Source organism: Podarcis muralis, chromosome 17 (genome assembly GCF_964188315.1).
Source record: "Podarcis muralis chromosome 17, rPodMur119.hap1.1, whole genome shotgun sequence".
In the NCBI taxonomy this organism is placed as follows: Eukaryota; Metazoa; Chordata; class Lepidosauria; order Squamata; family Lacertidae; genus Podarcis; species Podarcis muralis.
In genome coordinates, this window is record NC_135671.1 from 33,305,468 (window position 1) to 33,331,429 (window position 25,962).

The window sequence follows — 25,962 nt, forward strand, 5'->3', positions numbered from 1 at the left end:
CCGAATTGGCAGCTTCCTTATGCTCTGTGTGTTCAACAGCAGACAAAACATTTCCTGATACATAACTCAGTTTAATATATAACTTGGTGATCATAATGTCAAGAAAAGCTTCACTTAGTCAAGCCTGCAAGTGGCTTCTGTTAAAGATTATAAGAACTGGGCTAGTTTGTTTGTTTTTATGTGGCAATCCTAAACTCTCACCAGGTGCCCCAAAAGACAGCACTCCAAGCCTTTAATAGTTCTGTAGAAAACAGATGAAGAGGCAGAAATCTCAGGAATGATCTGGATTGATGATGAGGCATTATGATGGGGTGGGGAGGAAGGAGAGAGAGAGAGAGAGAGAGAGAGAGAGAGAGAGAGAGAGAGAGCGCCAGTACAGATTCACCAGAAGTGACAGTTTAAGCAGCTTTCTTCACTTCCCTGCATAAGAAGCTGTACTAAGTGTCTTCTTTCTCACAGCTACTGAAAGTGCCCAGGTCATCTTACAGCTGGAAGGCAAAAATAATGTGGAATGCAGCACAATGCAATGATGATCAGGGATGGCATATTGTTTTTTCGTGTTTTGTACATCACCCTGAGATCTAATATGATGAAGGGTGCCATATAAATGTTTTCAATAAATAATGTTTTAAATGAATAAATCCTTATATTTAATAGTTATGAAGAAATGGGGCTTTTGATGGCTCCACAAACACACTCCTGCACTGGACTGATACATCACAACACTTTGGGGAGGGGGTCCTGTTGGATATGGAATCAGGACCTAAAAGAACAGAAGGAGCTGAACTGGCGGTGCTGGTGTTTAAAATGAAATATTCTTTAAAGCAGTAAAGTATGGCTGATGGTGCTCTGAAGACCAAAGGGGAAAGACTTTATAAACCAAAAGCGCGACAGCAAAAGAGAAGGAAAGAGATGAGGCGGCCTTAATGCAGGGAATATTTTGACACATTAAGAAGGCTAGAACAGACCGTTCTGCAGATGTGTAGTGTATCATCTCAAATGGCTGTAAGTGCAAAATCTGATAGGTATGCCCCAGGTCCCTTTGCAGTATTATCCCCCTATAAATATTGCTACTGCCCCAGACAGACAACTTAGATTGCTTGGCCTATCAGGGCTGCCTTGCAGAGAGACTGCTGGTTATGCTGATGTCCTTATCTACATGTACAGGACAGGGACCAGGGTGTACCTAAGGCTTTCTGGCATGTGAAGTTCAGGCATCAGGTATGCCACATAAGCACACCCAATCTCTACGTACGGTAAGTCCCCTACGGGCAAGCCCTTGTAATTCAAGTGACTTTCATATTATGTGAAGCCCAGGTAGTTTCTGTACCCAACAGTCTGCCATCTAACTCTGGGGAACAAAGTTACCGTAATTGCTTCTTTATGAATAGGCTCTGAAGATTGTGGGAACAGAAGGTATGCTTCCAAAATCCCTTAGGCTTCACCCCCTGTATTTTACAACTTTGGAGGAAGTTCACACCACTTTGAATAACCCTGATAAAACCATCGTAGTTGGGATCCCGAGTGACCCTATACAGAGACTATGTCTCCTGTACTTTTACCAAATGTATAAAAGGTAAAGGGATCCCTGACTGTTGGGTCCAGTCGCAGATGACTCTGGCGTTGCAGCGCTCATCTCGCTTTACTGGCCGAGGGAGCCAGTATACAGCCTCCAGGTCATGTGGTCAGCATGACTAAGCCACTTCTGACGAAGCCAGAGCAGCGCACGGAAACGCCATTTACCTTCCCGCCAGAGCAGTATCTATTTCTCAACCTCACCCCGTCGCGGGGATCTGAACCACCGACCTTCTGATCGGCAAGCCCTAGGCTCTGTGGTTTAACCCACTGCGCCACCCGCGTCCCTGTATACCCAAATGTATACAGGAGGGCATTTCAGCAAGTGCAGCTTCTCATCTTTACCTAGCCTGCTGTCCTTGCTGATGTTCTCTCTTCTGCATAATTCCTGTCCTGGGTGTCTAGTGATTCTATTTGTTGTTTATTTTTTTAAAAAGTAGCCTCAAGAGAAGTCACACGGAGCTACATCATAGTTAGCACAAGAGCAAGACTACATCATGGCTAGCACAAGCTCTCAAAAAGGCAGGAATGGGGAACCCGTGGCCCTTCAAATCCCTAACCATTGGCCGAGATGACCAGGGCTGATGCGAGTTGAAAGTCCAACAATATTTGGAGGGACACAGGTTCCCCATCCCTGCTCCAATAGAAGGTAGTCTTGATAAGACTTACACTCCCTCTGAAGGAACAGGTATGTAGCTTGACATTACTTCCTAGTCTCTAGGAAATAGGGGACTTACTCTGTCTGAATACTCACTAAGCCACAAATCTCATCAGACACAGCTTTGAAAGCACATTCATTATAAAGAACCATATGGAACCATATACCATAATCTGGATCATATGAACTCATAATCTGAGGCCTTTCTTCACGTGCTCTCTTCCACTGAAGGTCTAGAGGGTGCAACAAGAGAATGGGCTTTTTCAGTGGTGGCTGTCCACTTTTGGAATGGCGCACCTGGCACCATCATTACATATCTTTAGGCGCCAGGCAAAACCATTCCTTTTTAATTGGGCCTTTGGCGTTTACATATCTATGGCCTTTTTGCATAATGTAGATTAAAAAAATAATTGCTGGTTTTACTTTCTTTGTTTTTTTGCTTAAAATATTGTAAGTCGCTTTGAGCCATGAAGAAAAATTATTTATTATATACACATTTTTTGCTTTACACACTATCCCTAGAACATAAACCCCCACGCAAATTAAGTGGTGGCGCTGTGGGTTAAACCACAGAGCCACATGACCCGGAAGCTGTACACCAGCTCCCTCAGCCAATAAAGCAAGATGAGCGCCACAACCCTAGAAGCGTCCAGGACTGGACCTAATTGTCAGGGGTCCTTTTACCTTTACCTATACTACAAAGTATTTATTTCTTCACAGTATAGGTTTGTAATATGGCTGGTCTTGTATGGCCACACCGTCCTTTATATACCCACCGCAAATCAATAAAAGCTTACCTTATTTTAAGCTAGGCTAAGAAACTAGCACTTGAATTTTAAGTACGGTATATGCACATACAGAAATAATGAGCTGCTACACCCCTTTCTCAGAGTATCAGTAGGTGGCGCTATAACCAAACATGTTGAAACCTACTGCTCACCTATTTTGCCATACAGAAAAATGGTACCCACTGAGCTATTTCTTCAAGGGGGATAAAAACAAAAGATCTGGACAAATCACTCACTCATGGTTGTGGCTGGATTCCTGAACATGAAATTTTAAATACAGCAGAGGAGGGTTAAGGCCTCTGTTTTTTGCTTGCACTGACATACTGGCTAACCATAAGAGTTATTTTGCCCACCGTTGGCTGTTGGCTAGTGGCTGTTATATTGTTGTCGTCTGTCTCGGGAGGCAATGGAGGAGTGCACCTTTGGCCAGCTGGATGCTTGCAGTGCCTGCTGTGGTTGTAGAGGGACATGTTTTGTTGCAATTGTAGAGACGTTAAACAGCTGCGGGGGAGGAAGAAAAAGCTTTAGAAAAAGCTTTTTTTGTTACTGGCATTCGTATATACTAAGAGATGAAAAGCTGTTTTATAACAGGCTGCAAATGCCAATAAGAGTGTTTCTTTACTTTGGTATTACAGATAGTGTTCCATTTCAGCCAAAATGGTGCCTTTTCCTTTCAGAAGTTTGGCAGATGCAGCTATCTTTGCCCCATCTGGGAGGAAAGTGTCTGTAGAATTTCTGCACAGCCTTCAAAGCAGGAAAGGATAAACCCTTAGCCAGTCACTGCCACAGCATACATTTAAAGCATAAATTTAGGGTTTTCCCCAAAGAACCTGGGCACTGTAGATAGAAACCAGTTTGTTGTCTTCTCCGTTTGACCAAGCTACACCAAGCTTGTCTTGCTCTACTAAACCTGCGAACAGAACAGCCACGTGCCGTGGTTGGACTCCAAGTCAAATCAGCCCTGGCCACTAGGGACAATGGTTAAATACTATGGGTCGCAGCGCAGCAACATCTGGAGGGACACAGCTTCATACGTTGTGGGGTGTGAGGGAATAAAATATGCCTGTAAATGGAAACTTTAACCAACACTTCCTTGTCTTTGAAACATGGCTCACGAAAGAAATCCAACCGGTGAGGCCCTCCTTACCACTGTGACCTTTCAGCTGTTCCAACTTTCCCTGTTGCAAGTTATTTAGGAACCCTGCCTTTAAAAGATGCAAGCATTTCGGGGTGGGGAGAAAGATGGCACTTCGGAACTCCCTGCCTGTTGAGATCAAGTAGGCGCTTTCACCGTGCTGCTATTTTCGGCGCCTGCCAAAAATCATTCCTGTTTAGGCAAGCCTACTCGGATGCTAGGAAAGCTGAGGTAATCTTAACCCGTTTTAGTATCTTAACTTTTTTTATGTTTTAAAGCAAGGTTGTGAATTCCCGCCCCCATTTTATTGTTTCATCCTTTTGTAAACCGCTTTTGATTTTGTTTGTTTTTGCAATCAAGCGGTGGATAAAATTTTATGAAACAAAATTGTGAGAAGGCGATGGGGGGCAGTTGAATTTCAAAGCACTGAAAACTATTATCCCCCCCCCAAAAAAAAATTAACTCCTGTGTGATTACACTTGTTCTTCTACCTGCGGATGAGGAGCTGGAATATGCTGTCTTCCGACTTCGGACAATTTAATTTTATCGACCGGTTTATTCTCTCCCCCCCCCCCCCCCCCCCGTATAGTAATCTCACAACGGAGGCTCTCTAGCACATAAACGTAAAAAACTCTATGCTCAGATCGTCACTTCCGCTTCCGGCCAACACAGGAACTCTTTGTCAGTCGTTGCCGTGAACATGGCTCCCACCGTGGAGTCGGCGGCGGGTCCTGGGTCAGCGGCCGAGCTCCTGCTGCAGAGACTAGAGCTAGTAGGAGCCCAAGGCGAAGCGAGGCTCTGCAGCTTGGAGGCGGCTGCGGCGCTGGGCTTGGACCACCAGGTGCTGGTCGGGGCCGTGAAGAGCCTGCAGTCGTTGGGGGAGGTAAGTGGGCGTGGCGGTCTCTGGCCACGCCCCTGTGAGCCGTCGCGGGAGTGGCGTCATCCTTACCTGCCCTCGGAAGGAAGAGGGACGCTTCTGCGTACCTCAGGCGGGGGAACAGGAGAACTGCGCATGCGTGCTGTCCTGTGTTCTCTTAGTAGTAGAGCGGCGCTCTCTGGCTCCTTTAAGAAAATGACAGGGGGCGGAGCGTAGGATCCCCACAGAGATATTAAAAGTGTAGATGGGCACACTCCTTTAATTCCTCTTTTGAATGGAGGGTGTGTGGACTTGGCTTTGCTTTAACATTTCCCTGAGGCGTGAAAGCGAGAGTTGCAGTGTTGTATCCCCAAATTTCAGGTTAGGCTTGAATCAGCAGCCTTTCTCCACCTTGGGTCTTGCTCCCCATATGTCGTTGAACTACAACTCCCAGCATCCCCAGGTAGCAGGACAAGCAGCTAGGGATGATGGGAGTTGTAGTCCAATGTCAGGACAGGCACCCAAGGTTGGGAAAGGCTGGTCTTGAAAGCAAGCCACGTGTTCTGCAGTTGCTGCTGCTTCACAGGCTGGGCCGAAACAGAGAGGAGAGCCTTACTTACTTCAAAACAAAACAAAACAACCAACAGCCTGATGTTGCTCTAGGGGGCTTGCTTAGTTTGGTTAGAATCGAGTATACACTTCCAGAGCTAATGCTAAATATATTACTTCTAGTAAGTGAGCCACTATAGCTGATGGAGGGTCGTGAAAATTTGTGTCCTGTGGACTTTTTAGACTCATCTACTTATGTACTGTCTGAAACCAAAGGGGTGCATTGGTTTGCAGGTGTGACACACACACACCCCAGCTCTCCTACCCTGCTATGAAACAGTATGGAGTAGTTGATAAAGTGTAAGATTTGGACTTGTGAAAACCAAATTAAAATCCATGCACAGCTATGAAGACTAGAGCAGAGGTGGCTAATCTGTGGCCCTCACATGTTGCCAGACTCACAACTCTCATGAGCTCTAGCCCAGTGTTTCCCAACCACTGTTCCGCGGCACACTAGTGTGCCGCGAGATGTTGCCTGGTGTGCCGCGGGAAAAATTAAAAAATTGAAAGATATTTTTTTTAAGTCAAATTTTCGATTGGGGCGCCGTCACTAGATGACCCCTGGGGTTCCCTCCCTCCCTCCCGCTCTGCGCCTCCCTCCTCCTCCTCCTCCTCCAGGGAGGCCCTTCCTGGCTCTCGGCCAAGGCTTGGCGTCTGCCACTCACTCACTCGCTCGGCCACCCGTCCCTCCATCCCTGCACCCGGCCTCTCCCCCTCCGTCCCCGGCACGGGGGCTGCCGGGATCCGTAGTCCCCTCGCCCTTGGGCTCCGTGCCCGCGCGGGGTGCGCAAACTATGTTTCCCAGCGTGGCCTGGCGGGCCGGGCGTTTTGTTTGAAGCGCTCTTCTCCCGGCCATGGAATGAGCGCGGCGGCGGCGGCCGGGCGGGCAGGGGCTCTTCCGCACAGACCCCGCGCAGCCTGCCTGTGCCCCCCCCGGAGATCGGGCGGCAGGATGGAGCCCGGGGATCCCCGTGGAGGCGGAGCGGCAGAGGCGGAGGCTGCCCCCCAGGTAGGGCTGCGTCGGGGGTTTTTTATTTTTGCAATGCTGCATCCGCGCCGGAGGGGACGCATCGGACCGCGGGGAGACCCCTTGGCGTGCGTGCAAGGCAATGCATGCGTGCAGGCGTTGCATGGAGTGCAGTGCAATGCAATGGCAACGCGGCGCCCTGCATGCATGCATGCAACTTCCACCGGCGCTCCGGACTTGGCAGGTGAGGGGGGTCCCCAGTGGGCGGCAGAGAGAGCCGGGAGGGCGAAGGGGAGCCGGTGGGGAGCAGCGCTGCTCCCCGAGCCGAGCCCGGGGGGAAACTTCGGCGTCGTTGCGCCGGGTGTTGGAAGCGGAGGCTGGCGGGGGCCCCTCACCTGCAAAACCTGGTCGCCTCTCATATATTTCGTGCATTGCATTCATCGCCCGCTTTCTCCTCCAAGGAGCTCCCGGGGGCGCGCGTGGTTCTCCCCGTGTTATCCTCGCAACAACAGCCCTGCGAGGTGGGTCAGGCGAGTGGCCCAAGGGAGCACCCAGGGATTGTCCTGGCCAGGTGGGGTGATTTGAACCCTGCTCTCTGCCCGGTCTTCGTCCTCATTTAGCCCCCACATGTGTATGACTGTGCATGACTGAGGTTTCCCCCCCTCGTCTTGGCTATGGTGTGAGTCTGTGCTGTTAATTAATGGGGTTCTGCCTTCGGAGAAGATGAGCCAGCCCTCAAGGAGGTGATTATGTAATTTGCTAGCAATTCATGTCCCTCCCGGCGTGACGCTGCCGCTGACGTCACGGGGCTGTAATGGTGGTGTGCCTCAAGATTTTTTTCATGAAACAAGTGTGCCTTTGCCCAAAAAAGGTTGGGAAACACTGCTCTAGCCAACATACCCAATGGTCAGGGATGGTGAGATTTGCTGTCCAGTAACATTTGGACAGCCACTGGTTGGCCATTCCAAGCCTAGAGAGCAACCCTGGACAAATAGATGTTAGCCCCTATCAACTTGACAGGAGTGGGGGGATTAAAATGCTCTCTTTTTGTTAAATGTCTTTCCAAAGTGCTCCTTCACAAAGTTTCCACTTGTCCTCTAAGATAGTCATGTCCTACAGCAGAGCTTTCCAAACTGTGTGTCACGACACGTCAGTTTGTCAACTGCAGTGTGTAGGTGTGTTGTTCAAAAACTCCCTGTGCTCCTCCTGGGACTGGAAAGGGGCTAGTTTGACCTCCGGTTTGCTAGTAAAACTGAATTACTGTGTCGTGAAATGATGGTTATTATTATTTATGTTTATTGTACTTTATATTGTCGCTTTATAAATTAAAAGTATCTCCAGGTGACTTACAAACAATAGCACATAAATTTAAATCAACATAAGTCTAAAACTGAGTGAAAGCTAAAAATACATTCATATTTATAACGAGGCAGTGCTTACACATCCCACCAGTGAAGAAGGCCACAGAAAATTAAAGACCAAAGAAAAAGGTTTTTGCCTGGTGCCTAAAGATAGATAGTGATGGTGCCATGTGTGTCTTCTGGGGAGAGCATTCCAAAAGCAAGTTCAGTCTTGTTCTGACTGACGAGCAGTTTCCTAAGAAAATGAAATCCTAGTACAGACTTTTTTTGAAGGCTTGCTAGGGAGAAATCTCAGTGGTTTATCTCAGCATTGATGTGGGGGGCATTGAAAGCACCATAAAATCTCCATCTCTCAGCTGTGGCCTACTTTCACTGAGGCAATAAGACTGTGTCTGTGCTGTTCCATTTCAGGCTGCAAGTGTATTACATGATGAAGTATGATAACATATGACGAAGAAGGTATTGCTAGAATTTTTCTGGCTGATATGCTTGTTTTTCATGTGCAAGGATTATTGATTGATTGCATGTAAAATCAGTTGCCATGTGAACCCCTAGCTACAATCTGAAATGATTTAGCACAGGCATACGTTAGCCCTTTCAGCAAAACTAGGACTGGATCAGGGTGGGGTTCTACACAAACAAATATTCCAGATGGACAGTAAAAACCAATGAGCTGTAAGATAATTGGGGTCTTTTCAGATAGGACCACAGGTATTCAGTTGTCTTTCAAATACCTCCTTATGACACTCCCTTTCTTCTGCTTCAAGCTCCAGCCCCCACCTCCTTTCAGACCCTTTCTACCCTTGCTGATGTTCTCAAATGTCCTCTCTAGGTGATTGAGGCTGAGCAATGCACATCCAAGAAGTGGGAGCTGACACCTGAGGGCAAAGAAATTGTCCAGGAAGGGAGCCATGAAGTTCGAGTGTTTAACAGCATCCCCTCTGAAGGCCTGGTCCAGAGTGAGCTGATGGTAAAAGTTTACTGAGGTTATCTTCCCTGTGGGCTTATTTGATTATGTGACTTTTGGATACCTGACAGTGTCATTTTTGGTTCTTTTCACTGTAGAAGCTGCCAAGTGGAAAGGTGGGATTCAGCAAAGCAATGTCCAATAAGTGGATCCAGCTAGACAAGACCGCAGAAGGTGGACCCCGAGTCTTCCGGGCGGTGGGTAATCCTTACTCCTTATCAGTTTGGGTTTGGGTCTCCGCAGGGTTTGTGTCAGAAAAGGGGTTGGACAGTGCAGATGAGTGTTGGTTTCAATCCAAGGATGTTGGGATGGGGAAGACGGCATCAGGGCTCTGAAGTTTCCTTTTTTCCCCCTTCTAGGTGGAGACAGTGCAGGACTCTGTCAGAGAGAAGCTGCTGCAGGTGGAGCAGGGTGAGGGTGAGAAACTAGAAGAGAAGGACAAGAATGAACTGAAGAAGCGGAAACTCCTGGCAGAAGTGTGAGTTGAGCCTCTGTCATCCCACTCTGCATGGGATGATCTATGTTTTCAGAACTAATTTCACCCTTTTGCAGTAGAAATGTTCTACAGTCTCAATGAGCAGATTAGTTCATTGTGCATTCTCAGGGTGTGTGCTTGAACATTGGGGAAAAAAATTCCTGTTTGGAAAATGCTTTGCAGTTACCACATTTATTGTTGCTTGCATTGCCAGGAGGGAGCTAAGGCTGTGTGTGTGTGTTTGCTTGTGTCTGTGTCTGATTGGACCTATATCTGTGTTGGGATTTGAACCCACCTCTCTAGCATTCTATGCACTAGACCGCAGGACCTCTTGTTTACTGTGCTTGTATTTCAAAACAAGTTTATATTTGCTTTCAGGACCATTAAGACATACTGGATCAGTAAAGGAAATGCTTTCAGTACCACAGTTACCAAGCAGGAAACGGACCTCACTCCAGAGATGATTGCCAGGTAAGGGACTGTTCTAGTCCTTGTTTAAAGTCGGACTAACAGGGGATCGAGGGACGCAGGTGGCGCTGTGGGTAAAACCTCAGTGCCTAGGACTTGCTGATCGTAAGGTCGGCGGTTTGAATCCCTGCGGCGGGGTGAGCTCCCGTCGTTCGGTCCCAGCTCCTGCCCAGCTAGCAGTTCGAAAGCACCCCTAACTGCAAGTAGATAAATAGGTACCACTTTATAGCCAGAAGGTAAACAGCGTTTCTGTGTGCGGCACTGGTGCTGGCTTGCCAGCTGCAGCTTCGTCATGCTGGCCACGTGACCCAGAAGTGTCTTCAGACGGCGACGGCTCCCGGCCTCTTGAGCGAGATGAGCGCGCAACCCTAGAGTCGGTCATGACTGGCCCATACGGGCATGGGTACCTTTACTAACAGGGGATCTGAGCTCTTTGTCCGATTTGGGTCTGTCTGTGTCTCTTCAGTTGCCATTTCAGTTTGCTTTTGGGTTCTGGGTGTGAACCTTGGCTGTGAAAATGCTGGCTTCAAACCATAGAATCAAGATTTGCCAAATCAGCTGTTGTGGGATTGCTGTTGTAGACATTAACCGTTTTGTAACAAATCTCGGCAGAACTCTTGATCACTCTGCTTCCCATTACTTGTTGGTAACTACCTTCTCTGCATTCCTAGTTCTGCATGGAAGGTGATCTGAAAAGACCCGCAGCCCGTTGCAAAGTTAACTTTCCCCTCTGTTTTCCCTACACTTGTTCCTAAACTTTCAGTGGCTCCTGGAAAGATTTGAAGTTCAAGGCATATAACTTTGAGGCACTGGGCATTATGCCTGAAAGCGGACATCTCCACCCACTCCTCAAGGTCCGCAGCCAGTTCCGGCAGATCTTCCTTGAAATGGGGTGTGTACTTCAATGTCTGCAAAATATTGGGGTATGTGGGTGTGACAAAATGGTGATTACGGGTGGTGAGGTGTGTTCTACCATGCCATGTGCGTGGTACGTGCCCATGAGGCCTGCACAGCTGGCTGTAGATTCAATACACACGTCTTGGGGGTTCTGCCCATCCTTGCTTCTTTTCCTCGGAGGAGGCAGTGCATTGTAGCCCAAGCCTGAAGTCATGGCACAGCCTGCTGAGGAGACTGGGCTAGCATTTGTCATTTACCTGCCCATGCAGACAACTCCATGTGACGAAGACTGTACTGGCAAAGCACTGGGACGGGAGCAAACCTCCCCCCACTGCTCTTCTAGGCTTGAGTACATCTTGATGTCCCTGCCCTGTGTTCATCGTCATTAGCCAGTCTTCTGTGATCTGCCATATTAACGGGTGGGGGTGGGGATAGACCTATTGCAATTAATGGGTCTAAATTAATCATTTTAATTAATTAATTTCAGTGGATCAACCCTTGAAAAAAACTTTGCTTAATGGCTGTGTGTTTCCCTTCTCAGTTTTACGGAAATGCCCACCAATAACTTCATTGAGAGCTCCTTCTGGAACTTTGACGCCCTCTTCCAGCCACAGCAGCATCCAGCTCGGGACCAGCATGACACCTTCTTCCTAAAGGGTCAGTCACACTGCTTGGGCCACACACGACTTTTGTCTCCGGTTTCATAGCTCGCAAAGAGGCTGTGGATCAGGATCTTGGGACAGCGTCCTTTTGGGAGCCAGTTGAGCCCCAAGTATCTAGCATATGTTCTTTTCTTTGTGCTGAGTGTTTCATATCTCACGGGCTTTAGTGGAATGGCTCCCTATCTTCCTATGGATAGTGGGCAGTCCTCACCTCTCTTTATCTGGGGAGTAGTAGGGGGCTGACTCCAGCCTCTTTCTTTCTCTACTGGACCATCTGGAGCCCCACATGCCCAGTCACTTGCATGTGTCTTCTTCCTTCTAGATCCTGCTGAAGCCATCGACTTCCCCATGGATTACCTGAAGAGGGTAAAGAGGGTTCATTCACAAGGAGGTTATGGCTCTCAGGGGTAAGACTCAGCAGCAGTTTTTTTGCAGTTGTTCTAATGCTGGGCCTGGAAGTGCAAAAAGCAGGGGACGGCTATGAAAAGCATCTCCACACCAGTCAGCTCACATTGGTTTGCAAGGCATTGTGCAGGAGAACAAATGGTTTGTTGCAGCAGCATATAGCATAGAGTTTTCTCCCATTCCCAAGTCTGGAGGGTGATGGGGGCACTTCTCTCTGTGACACTTGTGCTACAAGTTTAGGTGGAGAGAATTGATTGGTAGGTGCTGTCATCTGGGCCACAGTGCTCTTGGAAATAGCCATGGGATCCATGTTCATTTGTAAACAGCAGAGGAGTTGAGATTTTGATCAGTAAGGAAGGGAAATCCCAAATCTGTATCATTCTGTTGGGAAATGGGAAACTTGAGTCTAGTAGGCAAACTGTTTCTCTTCATTTTCCAAGCAATAGTACCCATCACTGGGCCTGTTTCAGCTCCTGTACCTCAGATATTAACTGCTGGAGTCACACCCCACATCTCAATCTTTCCCTCCCAGGTACAGATATGAGTGGAAACTGGAGGAGGCTCGGAAGAACCTCCTTCGGACACACACCACATCCGCCAGTGCTCGCATGCTCTATCAGCTGGCGCAGCAGGTAACTATCCAGTAAAAACGCTTTCCTGCCTGGATGTATGAAGGCTGACAAAACAACAGGTCATTGAAGAGTTTCCGTATAAAGTAATGCCAGGCTTCATTTACCTAGGAACTGTCAGGTTGGAGTGGGGACTACAAATTCAATTAATAATAGTAATCTAAAGCTGGTAGGATAAAAATGCTCTGAGGCTGGGATGGTCTGCCTGCTGAGACTGAAGTACTTGAACCAATCCAAAGTGTGGGACTGTGACAACTGCTGCTTCTCCTGCAGGAGAAATTCACCCCTGCCAAATACTTTTCCATCGACCGTGTCTTCAGGAACGAGACACTCGACGCCACCCACCTGGCTGAGTTCCACCAGATTGAAGGGGTGGTAGCCGATTATGGCTTGACACTGGGCGACCTGATGGGTGTCTTGAAAGAGTTTTTCACCAAAATGGGTAAGAACTGTTGAATAAGAGGGAGGATACAGAGTGGACTCCAGTTGGGAAGCAGTCTGGCAGGAAACAGGCTCCTTGGTGGTTGTCTTCTCAGTTTTCAGGGACCAGCCTCCCAGCTCCATTCATCTCTCTCTCTCTCTCTCTCTCTCTCTCTCTCTCTCTCTCTCTGTGGCAGGAATCACCCAGCTGCGCTTCAAACCTGCTTACAATCCTTACACGGAGCCCAGCATGGAGGTGTTCAGCTACCACCAGGGTGAGTGCAGGAAGATAGCCGTGTACCATTCTGTGGAACTGTGACGCTGTGCCACAGGAGTCCTCCATGTCCCTGGCAGTATCTCTTTGCTCCTGCCCTTGGGAATCAAAGCAAGTTGCCTAGTAGCTGAGCTGAGTAGCAGCCGGCGTTACTGGCAGCAGAGGTCAGGTACACCAAGGAAAGGCTGTAAATCGTGGGTGGCTTTTGAGGGAACAGGGCAAGCAGTCCGAGCACTCTGAACTCTGCTTGCATTCTTACCTGTGAGAAATTTCAGTTTTCCACCTTTGCCAAGAAGGCAGCTGCACACTCAGTGCCTTAAGAAGGAATTCCAACTGCCCCTGAATTAGCCTTTCATAATCCCCTTATGACTCATGCAGTTGCAAAAATTCTTCACCCTGATAATGCGCTATAAATTAGGACACTTTTCCACTGTGTCAACAGTAGTCTGAGAGTATGCCACCTATTCATAGGCCTTTCTATTTCTGGAGGTTCCATGTGTCCTGATATTTAAAGGACGTGCCCCGAACACCATGGCAACCTCCCCAGCCCTTCATTTGAAATGCAAGGCTGATGAATTTGATTTTACTTGAAACCAATACCTTCTTGCCTTTCAGGTTTAATCCTCATAATGCCCCTTTTCTCTATAAAACATGAGAATAATGAAGTCAGCGAATTGATTAAGGCAACAGAGAAGCAAATGCTCCTTAACCCTATTCTGGGAGTGGGGAAGGGCAGGTGAGGCAGGTGAAGAGAACCACTGGAAGAGAGATTGGGTGTGCAAAGCATCCGCTAAAAATCTTTCATTGTTTTTAAAGGTTCTTAAGCTTCGAAGCAGCAGGAGCCACAGAAAGGAGGCACAACCATAAAGAATGCCTCTATGTCCTCATTTTTGCTAGTATGGTGGTCTTTTATATTAGGGCCCAAACCATTTAGGACTTCAGACATCAACATCATCCTGAATTAGCTCACAAGGCTACGACAACACAGAGTCAGCGTTCACCCTTTGCCCCTTACAGCTGCTGTCACAGCCTCACAAGTTGCAGTGGGCTCCAATGAAGTCAGCTGAAATGATTTCCTTGATTTGACCTGATTTGACCTGGGAAAGTGTTGTGCATGAGCAGCCTGACATAAAAATACAGTGGTGCAAGACGAAATTAATTCGTTCCGCAAGTTTTTTCTTCTTGCGAGTTTTTCGTCTTGTGAAGCACAGTTTCCCATAGGAATGCATTGAAAATCAATGCGTTCCTATGGAAACCGCCTTCAGACCAGGTCCGGGGACAGTCTGTCCCCCGACCTCTTCTGAAGGCTGGGGGGGGGGACAAGGGCTTTTCTTCCCACCCCCAGCATTTTAAAAAACCCCGGGACAGCGGCTTCGGAGGAGGTCCGAGGACAGTGGGGAAGACGCGCTGCGCTTCCCCGCTGTCCTGGAGATTTCCCTATGGGCTTTCGTCTTGCGAAGGAAGCCCATAGGGAAATTCGTTTTGCGAAGCGCCTCCAAAACAGAAAACCCTTTCGTCTAGCGGGTTTTCCGTCTTGTGAGGCGTTCGTTTTGCAGGGCACCACTGTACCTGCTTTGTGTTGGCGCTTTTCTTTGTGGGTGGGAGGTGTCCATATCTCTGACTTGCCCTCTGTCCCAGGGTGTTGTTCAGATTGGACTCCAGCAACCCCAGAGCTTGGGCTCTGCCTAGGCATGTGGCTTTGCTGTTCCACCCTGACCCACTTCACTAGCCTAACAATACAACTTTTCTTCCAGGATTAAAGAAGTGGGTGGAGGTGGGCAATTCAGGAGTCTTCCGCCCAGAGATGCTGCTGCCCATGGGTCTGCCTGATGGGGTGACCGTCATCGCCTGGGGCCTTTCTTTGGAACGGTAAGTGTTTTGGCTGGAATGTGTGCCCAGGTTAAGCAACCTTTTGCTATAGTGTCCTGTCCGGAAGGGCCCCAAGCCTGGGGGCTGCCTGTCTCTCTGTCAGGGACCAAGGACTAATGCATGTTGCACCCTTTTAAGAGTCTTAAGTCAGCAGAGGCTGGAACTAATCTCAATAAAGCTTCAGTCTACAAATTGGCACCTTCTGTCTCCCAAGACTATAAATCTCTGTCGTGCGGCTGCATGACCCAAAGCCATGTGCCTTCCTCGCCTCTGCAGGATTAAACCTCACTCACCTCTTTCCCTCAGACAGGCTGTTTTCCCAGATCAAGCTTGTGAGCATCAGCAGTGCTGTAGCCTGTGTGTTGGGCCACAGAAGTTGAGTCAAAGGTGTATCCCATATTTAGAATGCCAAAGGGTATGGGGGAAAGATCCATTTGTTGGGGTAGTGTGGACAAACCTATCCTGCTCTAGTTGTACTTCGCTGTGACTTTTTGCTATGGTCTAGTACATTAATACTATTTTTCAAATTTTATTTTAATGTCGGTTTCGTGTTGTTGCCTTTTGAAAAATGCTAGGGACGTGAAAGTGGTATGAATGGAGATTCCTCCCTCTTCTCTTTCAGGCCCACCATGATCAGGTATGGCATCAATAATATCCGGGAACTGGTTGGTCACAAAGTCAATCTGCAGATGGTATATGACAGTCCACTCTGCCGCTTGGATGCTTAGTCCACAGAAACTTTCCTCTCTTCAGAGACATCCCTATTTATTAGCACTGCTGCTTGTTGGAAAACTGGGCCTTTCAGGCTTCTATTCTCCATGCTTTTGGTTCCTTTGGGGGAAAGTGCCTGACAAGCCATTCCACTGTTTTGTATGGACGCTTTAGCCCCTACACCTTTTGGAGAGATCATGGGTGAATGGGTTCTCCCAATTTGTGTGGGGAATAAACTTGTAACCCATGTTACATTCAGTAAAAGTGTCTCGACCACAAGTCTGTGATTAAATAGTCAGGAATCGCTGCAATTCTACTGATATATAGAGCATAGTTTGTCAGCTTTACCATCATGGCCTGTGGGAAAGTAACAAGTTGGAAGGGGAACTTCTGTACCTTTCACCACCCTGCTTATGCCAAAATATTGGGGTATTTTTTGGGAGGAGGGGTCTTTCTCCTGCATGGTGGGAACTGGCTTGTAGGCTGGATACGATTGCCACTTCTCCCCACCGCACGAAAATTAAGCATTTTTAAAAAATTCTGCACCTTGAATTCTTTCCTCTATTTGCCTCCATGTCAACCTTTCCTCTTCTCTTCCATTATAATCATTTTATTGTCCCCTCTTCATCCCCAATCCTTCTGTGTCTCATGCCCTCTTCAAAAGAACCCACAAGCAGGGCTGCTGTTGAACTTAAAATGTTGTTAAGCATTAGAACACCAGAGGACAATGGGTTGGTTTTACGTTGACCCTTTTCCTACCAAAAGCTGTATTTTGGGAACCCTGGTAGGAGGCAAATGTTTGGAAAGGACTTTGTATATACACATTTCAATATCCTGATTTCCAGCTGTCTCTACAAGCATGTGTCAGATAAAGCTGGGGAAACTGTAAAGCAAAATCTGGGCTACAGCTACTAAGGGGAAGATCTGCAAAGAAGGAAAGTCCATGTTCTACAGCTTGGGAATTCTGCTAAAACTTTGTTCATATTCAAGCTCTCCAAAAGGAGCTGAGACCATGACCAGGCCAAGTGCCAAATGAGGAAGCATAGTCACTACCTCTTGTCATATTAACTTCTTGTCATAATGGCAGCATTCAGCAGTTGGAGACAAGAGCCCACAAGGCATACAGGTTTAATTACTTTATTGTACAAAAAAGCCCTTTTGAAATGCCAGAGCTGTGTGAGTAGCCCTTGCCCTCCCCAGACTCTGGATGTTCCACCTCATGGAGTAAAATATCACAAAGCTGAAGCAGTGTTCAACAACCAAGTGGTTCCAGATCCTTGTTTCCTAGGTTCTGCCTGCAGGTACCATTTTAGAGCCCAACCCTTCCTCTCACAGTCTAGACAAAAGCCTCTTAGGCCCAGAGCAGTAGTCTGGTTCATGAAGCTGGTTAGGTGAGTTTCCAATGATTCTCCAGTTCATTTTTCTTAGGAAGAAAAAGGAGGAGAGGCCACTGGCTATAAAACTAAGAAATAATGATAATCATGGAAGTTGAGTTCATGGCGCCAGAGAAGCAGAGTCCCAGAAGTTGAGGAGCAAGACAGTTGTTGCCTTGAGAAGGCGGGACGACTGCTTCAGAACAGGCCGGTGCTTCTTTACGTGGTCGTCTGCCTCCTTCCTTGGGCTCTTTTTGCTGGTCTGCCATGCCCGTTTTCTCCCATTCAATTCAGGAAGCCAAGAACTCCGCTCTCCTTTTCCGCAAGGCTGTGCTGCCTGCTCTTCCACAGTCACTATGTCACCTCTAATGTTATATGAACCTCCTCTTGGTGGTGGTGTGTTGAGCAGCTGCAAGTGCGGGCCTTGGCCAAGAGGGAGGGCTGGAAACCTGTAAGAGGTGGGGGCTCTGGCTCCTCCTCGTCAGGCTCCTCAGGCGCTGGCCCCAGCAAGCAATCTAGAGGGAGAAATTAAAGGGGGCACATGACACTGCCATCTACAGTCGCTTTATCAAGGAGGGGAAGGTGTTTCAGCCCTGTATTGTCAGCCAAGTTGTATTTCCCTGATTTGCTATCCAAGATCCATTTTTAAAAGGAGGTGCCAGGGAGTAAGCCTGAGTCTTTGTGCCTATAGAATCATCCTCTCCCACTAAGCTATATATCCTATTCCCTAAAGGCAAATGTCTCCAAAGCTGCCATCCTGTGTTTTCCTTTCCTGTAGGAAAAGCACCTTAGCATTGCAGGGGAGGAATCTAGAGCACCACTAAGAAAATGGCTGAACTAGTGTTCTGCACTATAACCTTACCTGCTGATTTATTGTAAATGAAATGCAGCTGCTAACAAAACAGGAGCCTACTATGGAGAGCTACTGCCCTGTTTTCATCTGACTCTGTATCAGATGGGTTTCTGCATTCTCCATGAAGCAGCAGGGTGTGGGGAGAGCATCTCCTCTCCCCCCCACTCTATTAATCAACTGGAGCACATGGCCTCTAGCAGCAAGTGCGATGGACTGCCACACAATATAAGGGATGCTCTTTGATACAATACAAATATAAGGGCAAGCAGTTTGGAGTTGGTTATGGCAAGTGAATGGAGACAGGCCAACTCAGCTCACATAGATGGTACCATGTAGTGTTGGCTTTAAAGAAGTGTTCAATTATAGAACAAGATAATGCAAAATAGTACTTAAAGTCTGTGCCATGTCTGGCGATAGTGGTGTTACTATGCCCAAGTGGGTTTATTTCCTTTCTTTTAAGGTGTAGGTCAGATTTATGCTGTGGTGGTATATAGCTATATTACACTGTTTTGTAGCACCTATCTGGTGATGGAAGCACTTCCCATCTCCAAATATTTTCTGCAAGTAAAGGTAAAGGACTCCTGGACAGTTCAGTCCAGTCAAAAGCGACTATGGGGTTTTGGTGCTCATCTCACCAGCATTTGTCCACAGACAGCTTTCCGGGTCAAATGGCCAGCATGACTAAACCGCTTCTGGCACAACGGAACACCGTGACTGAAGCCAGAGCGCACGGAAACGTCGTCTACCTTCCCACCACAGCAGTACTTATTTATCTACTTGTACTGGCATGCTTTCAAACCGCTATGTTGGCAGGAGCTGGGGCAGAGCAACGGGAGCTCACCCCGTTGCGGAGATTTGAACTGTCGACCACAGCGCCACCTGCGCCCCTACTTTCTGCAAGTAGAAGTGAAGGGCTGTAGGGGAGATGGTCACTAAAGAGCCCTATAGAGATGGGAATTGTGTTACGAAGCTGGTCCCACCACAAAAAATTATCGGAATGATCGTAACTCTACTCGCTGACCTTCAGACCTCAGGACTACAACCAGGTTGTGTAGCATTTCACAGGACTGTTGGAAATTTCTATGTGCAAAACATTCTCACATCTTGGAATCAAGCACATGAATCCCATTGAAATAGGTAATGAGTTTTTGGGTTTTTTAACAGTCATAAAAGGCTGGGCTGTGTGTATATTGCACACTACAGGAGCATAGGCAAAATGCAGAGTATGGTACAGAGTTCAAAGTTAGTTTCTTCACAATTTCCATTCAAAAATGTTTCTAGCCCTGGTAGCTAGAAAGCATCTTAACAGTGTCTGCTTGGAAAAACCAAAATGTGTGAATTAATAAGATTTAAAGAAATAAACCTTAGTAATATGGATCATAATCCTGAGAAGGTAGCCCATCTGATCCTAAACTACTTCTGCCTTGTGGAGATATCTTCAGAAGAAGAAAAGACTAAGGAGTAAACCTTACACAAATCCAGAGTGGAGTCCCTAAGACAGCTGGATGGTGCCTTGTATGCTTTCTTCCGGTAATTCCTGCAGCCAAAATGGTGCCAGACATCTTGCTCTGCTTTCTATTGGACCACATCAGTGATGCTGAGAAGAGGGTATTGTTGTCTGGGCAGCCCAGGACCTCCATACATACTACCCAGGCTTGTGTCCCAGGGAGGTCACTAGAGCGCTGCTAACACAAAGGTATGACATCACCCCCGGAGGTGCACTCCATTGTCTCTCGAGACAGATGGATGCCAACACAGAAATAAGGCTCTGTGTGGTTTGTGTCCTGTATTTCTCAGTGTCCATTCTCATGGCTAGTAAACCAGAATACAGTGGTACCTCGGGTTACATACGCTTCAGGTTACAGACTCCGCTAACCCAGAAATAGTACCTCGGGTTAAGAACTTTGCTTCAGGATGAGAACAGAAATTGTGCTCTGGCGGCGCGGCAGCAGCAGGAGGCCCCATTAACTAAAGTGGTGCTTCAGGTTAAGAACAGTTTCAGGGTAAGTACGGACCTCCGGAACAAATTAAGTAGTTAACCCAAGGTACCACTGTAAATTGGGCAAAGCTTGAGAAGTCTGCATAATTATACAGGTCACAGAATTCAGCTTTTCTTGGTGCAGATTGTGGGATTTTTTTTTAAAGCACTGAATGCTACAAAGGGCATAGTTTATTGTACATCACTGCTGCTGTCACCTGCCACACTCACCTGCCAGATCATGTGCCAGGTCTTTGATCAGGTGACCAACAATGGCATAGGCCACACTCACCACCACCATCACAGCCATGATCATGTAGAGCACAGCTTTGGGCAATGGAACAAGGTCATAGGCAGCTGGCTGGTATTCACTGTAAAGAGGGCTCTCATTGGAGGAAGAGGGTTGAGTAAGTAATGCCAAGGTCTCGGTGCGATTTGAGGAGCTCATGTTCATTGGCCACGTTTGAGAGGGGAGAGCCATGTTCTGATATTGTGGAGCCTTGTTGCCTGGTGGATAAGTGGCTGCAGGGACAGGGAGAGTCTGAAACACAAGGGGAAGATACTTTGGTTAGTTAGGGGCCCATCATGAGCCCTGTCCTGGTACCATTTGCAAATGACTTATACTTGCTCTTACAGCCAAATTTGCAGTGGTATTGGAGAAGAGGGGGTTGCCTTACCATGCAGGGGGTTTTGTTGGGGGAATGGAGGATGGGTTGGCAGCAGCAGCAAGGAAACCATTGATCTGCACCCCCTGTGGTATTCCCAAAGGGTAACCCCTCCGAAATCAGTTTGTTTGGCTCACTGTTTGTTTGACACCAACCAACAGGTTTCTTAGCATCCTACTGCAGGAACACTGGACTTAAAAAGAGAGTAGTGTTTCCTAGCAGCTTCTGCTTTAAGAGTTTTTGCTATTTTGGGCTCAGTAACAGCTTTGGAAGTGACAATTTAGATTGGAAAAATGGCACTGGGGTCGGGGGGAGTTAAAAACCAATGAGGGTTCTCCAATGTTTGTGCACATGGAATCTTTTCAAAAAACAGTGTAAAGTAGTACTTTCTGGACACAGGCTTACCACCTCAGTGAGGACTAAGCTCTAGGTGTGGTAAGAGGTTTGCATAAAAGTACAGTATGCCAGATCCTGTCAAACCTTGAGAGAACTTGTAATTTCATTCCTGTCTATCTTCATCCATTTATTTAGAATGCTGCTTTCCCCCATCCTTTTCTATCTTTTATTTTAAATATTCTATACCACTTCTCATTTGAAAATCACAAAGCTGTGTATAGCACCAAAAAATAATACAGTAAAACCAACACCTATACATAAAGAAACAAGTTATCCAGGCAGTTCCTTGAGTCTTCTGCTCCAAATAACTAATCCTATTTCCCTCCCTAGCCATTAGAACAGAGACAGGTCATTTCCCCCTCAAAATTCCAAAGCAGGTACCAGTCCTTTTTTATGCCGAGCACTCAAATATTATCATATAAATAAATATTCAACAGAAATTGAAAATTTACTAGGAGTCCTACAAATGGGTTACATCAGCATTTATCAGCTTTCAGCATTAGAATTCCCTATTTTAACTTGGCAAATAAGGGGATTATTATTTTATTTTATTTTATTTTAGCAATTTCAGGTTGTGATGCTACAAGTGCTGCACCACCAAGAAAAACTACCTGACAAACTTCCCCATAACCTGCAGAGAGCAATTAAGACTTGATCTTCTAGTGGTGACAGGTTGGCCATTGCCAGGTTACATCACCCTGCTGACATCAGTATGTTGCTAGCCTACAACTGCCATGCCTCAGCACTAGCCATGGTTTCTGGGACTGATGGGAGATAGAGTCCAACAACATCTGAAAGGCCACTGGTTCCCTACTTCAAGCACAGATGGAGCCTTAGTATTGTTAAGAAGGATGCTCCAGGCAGATCCCAGTTCTACTCTAAGAAGGGGGTCCATAGGCCATTTTATCTCCCAGAAATTTCTCCATCTCTTTTGTGGCAATCCCACAAGCTTCTCCCAGCCTTTAAATCACAGGATGGGAGTGTTCCTCAAGCAGGGTGGCAGGAAAATTAAACAAATGGGCAACTGCATCTTACCACACATGCTCAAAACTCAAAAGGGAAGGCAAACCTGTTGAAAATAATTCCTTCTTTATCCTGAATACAGTCAGGAGAGTTCCTCTTGTGCCTGTCTAAATGACACACCTGCCAGAGTCACACCCATTTAAGTAAGGTGCAAATAATGCTACTAAGCATGTACCTGTATAGTGCATTGCAGGACTTCAGAGCATAATCTTTGCAAACAGATACATGTAAATTAGCATAATATTTGCAAACAGATCCATTAAATAGGCAACTATTTTCATATTGCTGCAAAGAAGAGATTTTAATGAGGTTTTGCATACTTTACTTTTTGCTGCTCTGTTAACACCCTTAGTACGAAGGCAAAAGCTCTGGCCTTAAATAGGTTGTCTGCATTTTGCATAGTATGAATGGGCTGGAGTTTCAGCCCATGTGTTTTCAACCTCCCGTTTCATAATAAATCTATCCCGGTGTGCTCCTTTACTGACCTCCTACTATGTATATTCACCAACTAGCAAAATAATGCCCTCTGTGGGAGGATGATGGGCAATAGCAGCTAGCTTTGTCAACGATTGGTACTGGCATCCACTTCTACAGTTATAAAGTTGGTAGCTGGAGGGAGCAAAATTAATTGTAAAGATGTGGCAATATGAAGTCAGAATGGGGTACTAGTTCTTTCCACAAAACCTTCCTGAATAATCAGCAAAGGATCTTGTGGCACCTTGAAGGGTTACATTTCATTATGGCATAAATCATTCCTAGACTAGGCAGTTGTCAGTTGCAGATATACATATATATACACACACACACACACACACACACACACACGGTGATAGTAAAGAGGTGCAGAGCTGTTAACTAGTGAGGTCAGAAGGAAATTAAAAGCGAAAAGTACGGATAGTGACAAATCAGTTTGATTTATAATGTCTCAGTAGTAGGAGTCATAAGACAAAGCCATGAGTGCAACAGCAAACTGGAAGTCTGCTCTATCTCTGTGCAATAACTTGTTCTGGGTTATTGATGTTTGCTGATGCTGCATGTTGGTCAGCATAGCAGGATTGCTGTAAAAAATACACCTTCAGACTTCATTGCAGCCATGCAATACAGTTCAATAATCTTACAAGTTAAGACTCCTGTAGAAGCACTTCTTGCCAATTCAAAGAAAGCAGCAATATTTGACTGGGCAGAACAAAGGTCAACCAGTAGAGAATCGATGTCCGAGCTATGATGGCCTTTTAAATCTTTTCCTTTAACACTTGGAATGTTTCAGAATGTACTTCTAAAACGGATATAGTTTTAGCTTTCTCTCTATATTTACCTTTTTAATGCTTCTTTTTAGAATTGTATATTGAGTTTTATTATTTTTATTATATGACAGAATCTTGGCTGTTGGGCAACTAATAAACATGGTAATTTTTTTTTAAAAAAAAGCTTTTATAAATTTTATAACTGTGTAGCCAAGCCATAGGCCAGGAACTATCCCAGAAATTTGGCAGAGGTGTGGGAGCTCACCACAAGGAAGCAGGTCCCATGTCTATCTTGTTAGACGTATGCATCAATAGGAATGCGGACATGCAAGACAGCATAGCAAATTAACACATCAGTATCAATGAGTGACCTTCCTATTGCCTTCCAAAGGTTTTTTTAAAAAGAAACATTTAGGACTATTCACCCAACTAGGGCCACTGCTAGCAGCTAGGATCCAGGAACGTGCAGCTTTTCAAAGCCTTGTAATATCTCCAAAAATGCATTTTAGCTACGCAGCTATTAAGGATAACAGAGCCTTAGTTCATTGCACTAGCATGGCAAATGGGAACTAGACAGCTGTACTGTATTTTAAAAGTCAGAAAGGTTCTCACCTGACAGAAACTTCATGACATTGTCCAACAACTTGCTGAAATAAAGGATTGTGTAAAAAAGCACCCTGTCCCTTAGAAAGGAAGATTGTCTCTATTTTGAATATTGGGAAAGCAAGGCAGGAAAAAAGAGTGGTTTGCCCCTAATCCAGGCATGTCCAAAGTCCGCTGGTCGGTTTAATCCAGCCCCTGTGGCAGTTTATTTCCTGAGGTAAAAGCCTAAAAAAAACCTCAACAACTTCAACCCTAAAAAAAAGCTTGCAACTTTGGGATAAAATCATTTAAAAAGGTCAACAACTTCAATCCTAAAAAAAGCAACTTTGGTTGGCCCTTTGGGCAGCCCTCACGGCCCTTCACTTCATCAAATCTGGCCCTCTTTGAAAAAAGTTTGGACACCACTGCGTAGTAAGAATTTCATTCAGGTTTTTTCAGCCTGATGTAGTAGTGGCATATTAAAACTAATAAATACAATGCATCATAAGCCTTCTTTGTTAAATGCATTTTGCCACAGGAGTCTTATTTTTTTCCTACAAGAGACTAACATGGCTACCCAACCAGATTAATCAATAGGAAGTGATGCTGCCTCCTCCAATCGGGTATAACAGTTGTTGGTACTGAGCAGCACTTAATTTCTAAGGGGGGAAAGAAAGGTAGAAAGACACCATTGAGAAAAGAATTCAAATTTTAAAAGCAATAAAGTCATTTGTGGGGGAATTTGCCTCCTCGCCTTCTTGCTAATTCCAACGAGGGTTACTGAGCAAAGGCTTTGTGGAATCCTGTTACTTGTTCCTAAGCCTTCCAAGAAGTTATTAAGATTTACAAGGCTTAAAATAACTGCTCTTTTGTTTGGTTGTTTTTCCCCTAGCCTGCCTCTGCAGTTATGGCTTGAAAGAAAATGCACACACACAAAAACACTATCATTAAATTGTTAGTGCCAGTTATGAGTGACTCTTGGGGTGCATCACTTTATAGCTAGTCACAGAGAGACAGAAGGCAAAGTACATCAGAAGGGACGATTTGGCATCAGCTCCTGTTATATGACTCTCTGCCCTCCCTACAAATCCAGCATAAAACCCAGGGGTCTTGTATCAATGCACTGCTGTTCAAGCAAGTGAGAAAGCAACCAGACACATTTTAACATGTTCCATAGCTAGGGCAAAAGCGACCTGTACTTTTAACACTTTCCACTGGTGCAGCAAAGGGAATTCTGGTGGGTGCTGCTGCTTATCAAGTGAGGAATGACAGAAACTAACACCATTTTCCTGCACAGTTATTAAAAGTTTCCTTCCAGTTTCCACATACCCCTCCCCATCTTTTACCTGGGTGGTGATGTTGGATTTTATGTTCTCGTCCCCTGCTTTGATGGCGCATCTGCTTCTTTGCAAGTTTGGCAGGCAGCAGCTGAGAAGAAGGCAGTTCTGGGCTCCTCTGGTTTCAGGACTCCGCTGAAGAAGCACAACAAATAGATTAGCAGCTGCGGTCACTGCCCAGCCCGCTGCTTTGAAAAGTCCAGAGAGCACTTGCCAGGGAAACCCAGGGGGAAAGACTCCGCCCACTCAAGTGATGTCACGGAATGGTTTCCTGTCTGATTGGGTCTCATTTTGGGCTTTTGAATGCACAGCTGATGATAACAGCACAGTAGTATCGGTATATTTATTTCGGTCAATGACCAGTAGAGAAGAGCCTAGGATACAAGATAAGAATAGTCAACTGAACACACATCTCTTAAATGTAGTGGCTTAAAGGAGTTACGGTTATCAGCATGAAGTGAATTTGTTTTGAAGGGAGCACATTATTGCAGGAAGCTGTCCACAGCATGCATATATATATATATATATATATATATATATATATATATATATATATATATATATATGTATGTATATTTGTTGTAATGTATATAAATTAGATAGATAAATAGTTCATTTATATACATTACAACAATTATTCAACCATAATTTTAACATTTCCAAGGTTGTCTCCCTTCCCCTTCCTTCTGCAGTTCTTTTAATTTATTTTTGTCCTTTCCTGCATACTCTAAATAATTTTAACTTATTCTTTTATTCATCTATTCTCATACATATCTCATATACAT

General features: G+C 46.0%; 2 protein-coding genes and 1 long non-coding RNA gene across 3 annotated transcripts; 1 reads left to right on the forward strand and 2 right to left on the reverse strand.

Moving 5' to 3' along the window:
• Positions 1–2,421: 2,421 nt before the first annotated feature.
• On the reverse strand, positions 2,422–4,810 carry LOC114588144 (uncharacterized). The gene is made up of 3 exons (XR_003704392.2): positions 4,648–4,810; positions 3,375–3,522; positions 2,422–2,466 (listed from the first exon to the last, which is right to left on the reverse strand). It is a non-coding gene; the product is annotated as an uncharacterized LOC114588144 (long non-coding RNA).
• A 7-nt stretch (positions 4,811–4,817) lies between these two features.
• Positions 4,818–15,990, forward strand: FARSA (phenylalanyl-tRNA synthetase subunit alpha). The gene is made up of 13 exons (XM_028712882.2): positions 4,818–5,039; positions 8,782–8,919; positions 9,015–9,113; positions 9,276–9,394; positions 9,770–9,862; positions 10,623–10,751; positions 11,298–11,413; positions 11,741–11,825; positions 12,356–12,455; positions 12,726–12,894; positions 13,070–13,147; positions 14,901–15,015; positions 15,638–15,990. The coding sequence occupies exons 1-13, from the start codon at positions 4,857–4,859 to the stop codon at positions 15,741–15,743; spliced, it is 1,530 nt and encodes a 509-aa protein (XP_028568715.2). The 5' UTR covers positions 4,818–4,856; the 3' UTR covers positions 15,744–15,990.
• An 859-nt stretch (positions 15,991–16,849) lies between these two features.
• Positions 16,850–25,690, reverse strand: LOC144325973 (small integral membrane protein 44-like). Its single transcript, XM_077921337.1, has 3 exons — positions 25,187–25,690; positions 20,162–20,471; positions 16,850–17,614 (listed from the first exon to the last, which is right to left on the reverse strand). The coding sequence occupies exons 2-3, from the start codon at positions 20,409–20,411 to the stop codon at positions 17,454–17,456; spliced, it is 411 nt and encodes a 136-aa protein (XP_077777463.1). The 5' UTR covers positions 20,412–20,471; positions 25,187–25,690; the 3' UTR covers positions 16,850–17,453.
• Positions 25,691–25,962: the final 272 nt, after the last annotated feature.